Consider the following 9,743-nt stretch of genomic DNA (forward strand, 5'->3'; position numbering starts at 1 on the left):
TTAATCATTTAATCAAAGATTGCATGCAACTTTTAACACACAGTAACTACAACAGCTCTCCAAATACAGAAATCTCCGCCACCTGTGCCCAAATCTACCAGCAGGGCTGCACGTGGGCGTGGAGGCCAGTGTCCCCCTCTGCGAAGGGGGCTCCACAGCACTGAAGCGCTCCGGATGACCTGCAGGAGGACCCACTCGTGAATCTCTGCCTCCACCTCCCCTCCTGTGCATTTTCCCCAAGAAGCTCAGAGGAGTTTTTCCAACTGTGCTTCGAGGGCCCTCTGTGTCCGAATCCCCTTTCAGTTGCAGATTCTAGCTCCCCACCCCAGACACCCACCGCACCCACCACCGCACCCACCAAAGCTGCCTCCTGGGCACAGGGGCCCAAGTTTGCATTCTGAACCAGCTCCCACTAAGCTGCCCGCATCGCCGCATCACTCACCCCATGGCCATCAGTGACCCACAGTATGCCCCCTAGGCATCGCTGGGACAGGCATCGCTGGCAGCCCGGGGGAAGGGCAGGTCTTCCCCACTCCAGCGTTTCCTTCTGTGGAGATGAGGGCATCCACAGCATCCCACTAACACACTCCTGGCCCCGTGGGAGAGGCAGTGGCTTTTATGGCTCCGAAGACCCCCCGGAGGGATGAGAGTGTTTAAAATCTTTAGCACCAGCCCTGACTCCTAACTCCTGGCATCTCCTGGTGAAGCCTTCTGTGTTGGGAAGCAGAGCTGGTGTGCTCAATTAAGAAAGTGCAGTTGCATGAAGAGGCACCAGCCACCCACACGGGGGCAGTAGGGAGCTCCTTAGCATGGACGCTCCCACCCTGAGGAAGTGAAACCCACTGGGTCGTTTTGATTGGAGGTGTAGTTTCAGTACACCCATGCAAAGAAGTAGAGTCACAAGATTCATTCCTTGCAGATCCCAGAAGCTGAGGGCCAGGGGTTGTGCGATGAGCCAGAGGATGGGCAGTTCTCCAGCCCTGGTCAGGGGAGCAGGAGACAGACAGTAGGGTAGCCAGCACCTGTTACTGCGATGTTTCTGTTTTACCTTGAAATTCTGACTTAGCATACATCTGGAACTGATTTTTCTGTGTATGGTGTAAGTTATTGGCCAAAATTCATTTTTTCCATGTGGAAATCTAGTTGACTCAGCATCATTTACTGAAAAGGTCTTGAGTTCTCCAATGCACTCTGTCACCTCTGTCATTTATCAGATGACTGCACATGTGGGAACTTTCTGAACGCTCTAATTCCACTGGTCTACTCATTTACCTTTGTGTTGATACCACGCTGATTACTGCAACTTTATGATAAATCCTGCTATGCGATCGTGGAAGTCCTCCAACTTTTCTCCCTCTGTTTTTTTCATTATTATATCGGCTATTCTTGGCCCTTTACATTTCCACATAAATTTTAAAATCACCTTCTCAACTTCCACAAAAATACTTGCTAAGATTTCCCTTAAGATTGCCCTAAATCTCTAGCTAAATATAGAGGGAACTGACATCTTTACAATAAGGTAACATCGTGACATTTACATTTCTTTCAGTGTTGGCTGGATCGGGCCTGGCACATCTTTTGTTAGATTTATTTGTAGGTAACAGATGTTTTCTGATGCTCTTGTAAATGGTAGCATCTGCAATAATCATTTTCTAAATGTTTGCTGTTGGTAGATACAAATACCCACTACATCTCAACTTCAAAACTTCTATGATGACTGTACCTGCACCTTGCTCATCTTTTTACACCCACTGTGCCCTATTACCCATTTTAGGTAATGTTTTAGACAGAAATAGGACCCTCAATCCATGTTTGCTTAAATGTACTGGGGGGGGGGAGCTGAATGGATTAAGGTTTAATAGGTCAATGCCACATCTAATACCAGAGCTTTGGAAGATCAAGTAATTCAACTACCCAGAGATATCAATACAGCTTAATAACTTTCTGATTTTGAGCATAACACTCATTTTAGGAAGGTTGACTACTTCAACAAAAGAGAAATGTCAATTATGCCACCGCCCTGAGATGAACACTGCTGGAATGTGATGTTTTTCTTTGGGTCCTTTCCTTTGCTGTGGATATTCACATAGTTGAGCTCATACTGTAGAGCCAGTTCCCTGCCCATCTTTCCCACCCCTTCTTAGGGTGATAAAAGCATTTTTGTTACAACTGTCTGCAAGCCTCTGTAATGGCTACATAGTTCACTGCTGACAGGACAAGCACAGCAGTTACTCCTCTACGGGACATTAGGATTCCTCATTGTTCAGATGATCAACAATGTTACTGTGGCTATCTTTGTGTGCAATGCTGTGTCACTATTTCAGTTAAGTTTCCAAGGTCAGAAGGACAGAGTTTTCTCTTACAATGATCACTGGTACAATGAAAACATTTTCTCTCAAACTCTGTGTGTGCACATTTTTATCATCCTCATCAAAAACAGTTGCAGCTAGGCCCTCCTTTTGCAAGCCGCTCTTCTGAGTGCTTTAGATGTATTCATTCATTAAACCTTTAAAATAAGCCGGGTTGACGCTCTGGGGATCTGAGGTTCTGGGAAGCTAGGACCTGCCCAGAGTCCCGATGCAGGGGACTCAAGCAGTCTGACTCCAGACCCCTTGCATATAACCATGATAGGATAGAAAATGCAAACAATGAAGTAAGCACTATTATTAACCAAGCATTTACATGAAGTTATAAATGAATGCCTAGCATGCAAGGAAACGAAGCAGAAAAACAACAAACCAAAAAGGCATGGAAAATACGTATCAGATCTTAGTCAGTCCATAACGGACCCTTACTCTATTTCTTTGGAAAACAGCCACCATCCTATCTCCAGCACAAGCTCTGTAGAATGTAGAATCCCAGTATCAGACCCGTGCACGCACGGGACTCTACCTTGAGTGATAAGCTGGAGTCTGAAATACCTGGATAGAAAACCATAGCCTGTTGCCAGTGTACAACCAACACACCAGAGGCTCCTCGCCAAGGACAACAGACTGTAAACGAATTCTGCCTCCACAGACGCTGCTCTCAAGAGTCCCGTATTTCACAGGTTCAACCATTACAGTCAATAATCGTTATGTCCACTTATGAGACAGACACACTAAGTTCATACAAGTTTTATGACCTGTATCATAATGTGCCTCTTAGGATGCTCCTACTGGAAGATCCTGAAACTTACCCGTAAGCTAAAGTGTGAGGAAGGATAAGGGGAGTGGCAGAAGCTTAAGGAGACTAGAAATCCACTCACCCCAAAGCACACATCCCCAAATAACAATGTCTGGGGGACAGAGGAACTCGGAGCCTTTGTCAGGCTGAGCGTCCACTCCGTGCCTTGGGAAACCACACGTGGTCAGTGCCCGGCCCTCCGGCCAGCAAAACAAGGAGACGCTCCACGTGGGGTGCAGTGAGACCAGAGGATTGGGGAAAGGTGTGATAGGCGGTGCTTCTCCCAATGAATCACCCCAGAAAGATGTCAAACTGGGCCAGCCAGTGAGACTGGGTCTGACATTTGGGATGCTGACAACCACACAGGGGTGTAGGCAGGGCTTGTAGCCCTATACACAAAGTCACAGCTCCAGCACGGACACTGGGACCAAACTGGCCAGAGCAGGCCTTTGTTAAGAAAAGTCCGGCCAGAAGTTGCCTCTTCCGTTCATCCTGTGACAAATACTCACTGATCACTCGTTGTGTGCCAGGTCCTATGCCAGTATCTGACAACTCCCAGGTGAACAAGCCACTGAGGTCTCTGTCTTTATGAAGCTTATGCTCAAGTTGGGAGAGACAAGACCATTTCTGATAGCAAAAGGACAAGCCTGAGGAACCTGGCCAGCTTCCTGGGGCTCTAACTCCCGGCTGGGATAAAGCCTGAAAAGCCCAGAGCATCTAACAGCTGGTCTAACTCTGGCGATGGGAAGACTGTACGTGACAATGTGGTAATTGAGTGGGACTGTGGGAACAAGAACAAGTGACATGAGAGATGACAGTAGAGCTTCCGGCTGGCTGAAGTCACCAGGGCAATTTTTATGGAAAAATTGGTATTTCAGTGATAAAGTGGGCATTTGGATGGGCAGGAAGAGGAGCAGAGCTCAAGTGGAGAGAGCAAAGATGCAGAGAGGCAGGTGTGTGAGGTGTGTGTCAGAGAGAGACAGGAGGTCCATCAGGGCGAAGTGGCACGAGAAACACCCCTGGATTAGGGGAGGCAGCCACCCTCACTTCCCAGAAGGCGGCAGCAGTCCAACTTGATGCCCACCTCCTGCCGGGCCCTCCCCCAACCTACCCTCCAAATTTCAGCTGGACCACGACACTCCAGTTTAAAAAAAAAAAAAAAAAAAAGAAACTTCAACAGCCGCCCACTGTTCTCAGCGTGATGTCCAAAGTCCTTAACGTGACTTAAGAAGAGGTCTCTGTGACCTCTCCTGCCTCATCGATCTGCTCTGGGGTCCTACACTTCCCCGTCCCCCCATATGCACCCCCTTGCCGAATGACCTGGGTCTCTCTCTCTCTCCTCTAGGTCTCTCAATCGCTGTTTCCGCTGCCTACAGCAGATCCCTTTCCACCCTCCCCCCTAGGGTCTGGCACACTCCCATCTTTTAGACCTCCCTTTAAATGGCTGTCTGTCTACCAAGGATACTCCTGACTCCCTAGCCTGCGTTGGAGGACCCTCACCAGCGCTCCAAAACTAGATGGATGGCAACAGACTCTAGAACACTCCAAAGGCCTGGAAGAACTTGGACTTGACACAATGGGTGCCTCCGGCTCATTGTAAGAGATATGATGAATATGATATCCTCAAAAAAAAAAAAATCAGTCTGGCAATACTGTACCCTTAAAAATAATCAGTGCTTGGGGCGCCTGGGTGGCTCAGTCATTAAGTGTCTGCCTTCGGCTCAGGGCGTGGTCCCGGAGTTCTGGGATCGAGCCCCACATCAGGCTCCTCTGCTGGGAGACTGCTTCTTCCTCTCCCACTCCCCCTGCTTGTGTTCCCTCTCTAGCTGTCTCTCTCTCTGTCAAATAAATAAAATCTTTAAAAAATAATAATAATAATCAGTGCTATCATAGACAAAAGTTGACTAAACCGGGAACAGGTGAGCATCTGCCTGCTAGATACACATTGCCCTTCTCTTTGGGTAATAACCCCAGATTTTCCCAGGGGGAAACCACCCCTTTCTCTCATTCACTCTCCACTAGCTTGGGGAGAGCTGATGCCACCCCAGTTCTAGGCAAGGGCCAATTAGAGCACCCCATGCCCATGGCCGCAGTCACTAGCTCAGGCTTGCGCATGAGATCCCAGGTTGGTCCAACTAAACTCGCTTCTGGACAATATTTAGAAAAGAAGCCCCCTTCTTCCCCATGGATTGCTAGACTGATAAGATGTAAGCCTGGAGCCTTCTGAGAAAGACACCAACACAGAAGAAAGTGGAGACAAGAACTGAAAAGAGACAGATGCTGACAGCTTTGTCTGAACACCTGGACTTGGCCATGACTTAGCTAGGACGGACTGCTCAGTGACAGGAACCAATCAATTCCGTTTGGGGCATAAGGCAATTCCAGCTGGGTTTCACTCATTTGCAACCAAGAATTATGACCCCCACACAAAGGTCAGAATTAAGGCAACAGCACAACACAACACCAACATAGTTTTACCAGTCTGTGGACTCACAGTTCTGCTAAAGGTGATCTTTCAGAAACAATCACACAACTCCATCAGTTAAGGTTCCGTTTGCTGGTGGGCATTTGTTAGTCCATGTCATGGCCTTGCCACTAGTCTGGGCAATAAACCACCCGTGCCGTGTAGCCAATAACCTCTTCCTATCTCAGTCTGCCTCAACTGAATCTCTAACTCGATTCAGTACACAAAGACCACAGGCGCACAGTTTCCTATTTTGCAAAAGTACAACCCTAACAGAAAGGTTCCTTTGAAAGCTGAGAATGTTATAAAGAATAATGTTGGTTCAAAAGCAATTCTAGCTCTCTACTATCTTCTCGATTTTTCTTTAAATCTCAAACTGTTCTTAAAAATAAACTTTTTAAAATGGGGAGGGTTCCTAGGTGCTTTGCATGTCCAAAAACACCTTTTTTTTTTTAAATACTAAATTCTTTTATTTATCTTAATCTTTCCACCCACACTGCCCTTGGTCAAGCCAAGAGTCTACTAGGGTGACCAGGACTTCCCCAGTTTTAGCACTGAAAGTCCCATGTCTGGGGAAATCCCTCAGTCCCAGGCACACTGGGATGGTTGGTCACCCTTCGTGTCAGATGAAGCCCAAGCCCCATTCTACCTCCAGCCTTATTTCCTACAAGCACCAGCCCCACCTCGATATTCCACAAACCCAGGGTCCCCCTCCCACATTCTGCAACCCCACATCATGGCTCCTGCTTGTCCTTCAAGAGTCTGCTCTGGTGTTGCCTCCCCCCGGAAAGCTTCCAAGGGTTCCTACAGAACCCTGAACCTACAGAGATCCCAGCACTTGTCAAGCTGTACAGTCACTGGCGTTATGGCTCTCTCCCCCACCAGCCTGCAAACTCCCTCAGGGAATGAGCTGTTCTATACCTAAGGCCCAAGATGTTTACTATCAGAGCCAAATGAAGAACATTACGAGCACTGGGGTGAGCGCTAGCTGTTAGGACACTCTTCTCCAAGTCATTTTGGGATCTTCTAAGCCGCACAGCAGTATGCAAATTGCCAGGCTCCTCAGACTGTAATATGGATTAAGCTGATGTGCCTGACCCAGGACAGGCAGCTCCGGTTTCCAAAAGCACCCAATGGCCTTTTAACCTAAACAATGAACCTGGTTAGTTCCCAGATACTTCAACGGAATCTGAGAACCTTTACCATTCCCTGGCTGGCTGGAGGGTGAAGATGCCCCATCCAGCAGAGACTCGACCAAGCTGAAAATCCTCCCAAACTGACTTAGGCCGTTTTATTCAGAAAGTCAGTGCTATCATAGACTGTGGGTGCAAGCACTGAAGTCAGATCCTGGCTTTGACCGTTTCAGTTAGTGTCACCTTGTGGCAAGTGACTTAACCTCTTTGAACCTTAGTTTCCACTTCTATAAAATGGAAAACAATAACAGTTCCTATAACTCACAGACTTGTGAGGACTAAAGGAAACAACACACAGGAAGTCCTGAGTAAGTACCTGGCACCAAAAAACAATGCATTCAATAGTAATTAAAGTACTTTACAAGGGCTGGAAGCAGGCAGAGTTAGGTGAAAGCCTGCAGGTGCCTGGATACTGGCGAGAGGCCCAACCTCCTTTAGATAACCATCCTCCCCTTCTCAGCCACATCCACCCACTCCCTAAATTCCTGAAATCCTTCTGCCTCTCCCTTTCCAGTCCAGCTGCCCTCCCATTTAAGATTCCTGGCTTCCCTACACACCCCCACCCTGTCCTGTGCTTCTCTTCTTCGTGTGTCCTCTCTCATCACTCCCCTAAAATCATTCCTTACTACATACTGATCCCTCCTGCCTCCCCACTCTGTGAGACCCACAAAAATTTATGAAATGCCTGTTTCATGCTAGAAAAGACACAGCTGAGAAGCAAAGCACTCTCACCCCTGGCCAAATGAGAAGCCCCATCTAACTTCCCTCCCACCAATCCTTTCCCTGGGCCCCTGTTTTTCTTCTACAGCTCCCTGCCTCCCCCCTCCATCCTTCTTCCTTCCCATTAGTAATTTTCAGCGCTCCCTCTGGAAACCAGTCTATTTCTTACCACCAAAGGACTGCCTACTCCCTACCCAACTGCCCCCCCCACACGCACACACTAGATTTTCCTCCCTGAAGTCATTCCCTCCAAAAAGTCTCAAAAAGTCTCTATTTTCCAACGCCTCCCCCCCACCAAAAAAAATCCTGGGTTTGTCTGCATGCTCTGCCCTGTCCCCAGTTCCCTCTTTTTCCCACTCTTCCAGTAGCCACTGAGCTCCTACTGTGTGCCAGGCACTAGCGCTAGATGCTGGAAATACAGCTGTGAGTAGAACAAGGGGTCTTTGCTCTCCTGGAAGTACCAGTTTAGGAACAGACAGAAAAGGAATGAAAACAAACAGGGTAAATGAAGGTAGTGAAGATATACATTGAATGAAATCAAGAGAAAGATCAGATGGAAAGGAATTGAAGTGGGGAAGCGCTTTAGGTAGGGTGGTCTGGGAAGGCCTTACCTAGCTGATAAACACAGCTACGAACATTAGCCACCTACTGTGTAAGAGACACTGGATCGATCTCTTTCCATGCACAACATTATTAAATCCTTGCACAGTGTATACCATCCCTATTTGCAGATGGGGAACCAGAGGCTCAAGGAGGTGAAGTAATTTGTCCAAGGTCACATAGCTATTAAGCGGTAGAATCGGGATTTGAATGCAGGTCTGACTGCAAGGCCATTTTGTGCACTCCTGCTTCCCAGGACCACGATGGCCACCTGTCCTCCCCCAGAGCTCTACTTCTGATAGTCCCCTCCTTAGACTCCCCCAAGAAAAAAAATTTTAAACGACTGCCCTTTCTTGAACACTTGTACATGCTTTCAGTTTTACGTGTGTCCCCTTACCCAACCCTCCAAACAATCAAAGGGAGTAGATGCTGTCACTATATCCACTTTACAACTGAGGAAACTGAGGCCTAAGTTCACACACTTAGAGTCGAACCCCGATCTGACTCCCAGGTCCAGATCTCTGAGCCCTAAGCTGTCGAGCCTAAGAAGTACCACCCCCGGAAGCTTGGTGCCCACCGCTGCCCCCCGCAACAACGAAGTGTGCGCATCCGTAAACTGAAATCTCTCCCCTTACTTTACAAATGGGGATACTGAGACTCCGAGAAGCTAAGCCACTTGCCCAAGGTCACACAGCGAGGAGCGACGGTGTCAGGGTTCAATCCCAGGCGCCCTGACTCCAGAGCCCTCACTCTTAACCGTGGTACTGCCTCTCCCGGGCGTCTCTCTCCGCCCTCCACCTCGCTCTCACACCTCACAGCGCCCCCCGGCCCGGGGCTATGCGCCCCCATCCCCACGTCCAGCCCCGCGGCCTGCCCCCCTCAGTCCCCAATACACTCACTTGAGGTGGTCCAAGGAGTGGATATTGCGGGAAGACTTGCCATGGCCCCCGCCCACCCAGCTCCGCGAGCGGCCAAACATGTCGGCGGCCCCGACCCGTTGCCCGCCTCACGGTCTCATGCCCGAGCGGCCCAGCGGCCGGGCGCGCGCAGGGGCAGCACAAGCGGAGGAGGCAGCGGCGGAGGTGGTAGAGGGACCGCCAGCCGCCTTCCTCCCCGGCGCACAGCTCCGCACTGACATTCAGCCGGAACCGGCCGTTCGACCGCCGCGCTTTACGGCCGCCGCCGCGAGAAACGCTGGGAAATGCAGTTCGCCCGCGAGGCCCCCGCCGACGGGACTCTGCGGACGAACTACAGAGCCCGGCGTGCATCGCGCAACTGCGGGCCTGCGGCCTCGGAGAAGAGGCGGAGCGAGAGGAGGAGAGCCCGCAGTATCGGATGGTGGGCGGGAAAGGGAAACCTGTGCGCGCAGCCCTGAGGAGGGAATCGGTGAAGATGGGTGCTTAAGAGTAACCGCAATGTTTACAATCTTTAGCCTGTATGATAAGAATAAGAACAGCTATTGCGTGGCGTATACTATGTGCCACTGTCCTGAGCGCCTTACATATACTGATATTTAAGGCTAACAACCAACCTATGCGGAGGGTACGATCATCCCCAGGCTACCCACAGGGGAAAAAATCACAGAGCGGTTGTCCTACCCA

General features: G+C 49.5%; 1 protein-coding gene across 10 annotated transcripts in view; it reads right to left on the minus strand.

Moving 5' to 3' along the window:
- Positions 1–9,319, minus strand: part of CLEC16A (C-type lectin domain containing 16A) — a 200,762-nt gene extending 191,443 nt beyond the window's left edge. For 4 of the 10 annotated variants that reach the window (XR_002143384.2, XR_002143385.2, XM_034670367.1 and 1 more), the window contains exon 1: positions 9,042–9,318. Coding sequence is in view for 8 of the 10 variants with exons in the window: in XM_034670367.1 (XP_034526258.1) it covers positions 9,042–9,121 (80 nt within the window). In the remaining 2 variants the exon portion in view is untranslated. Of the gene's footprint in view, positions 1–9,041 lie in introns of all 10 variants that reach the window. The other 6 variants (XM_011229177.3, XM_019803169.2, XM_019803168.2 and 3 more) reach the window with 3 other exon arrangements.
- Positions 9,320–9,743: the final 424 nt, after the last annotated feature.

This window comes from Ailuropoda melanoleuca, chromosome 10 (genome assembly GCF_002007445.2).
Source record: "Ailuropoda melanoleuca isolate Jingjing chromosome 10, ASM200744v2, whole genome shotgun sequence".
Taxonomy (NCBI): domain Eukaryota; kingdom Metazoa; phylum Chordata; class Mammalia; order Carnivora; family Ursidae; genus Ailuropoda; species Ailuropoda melanoleuca.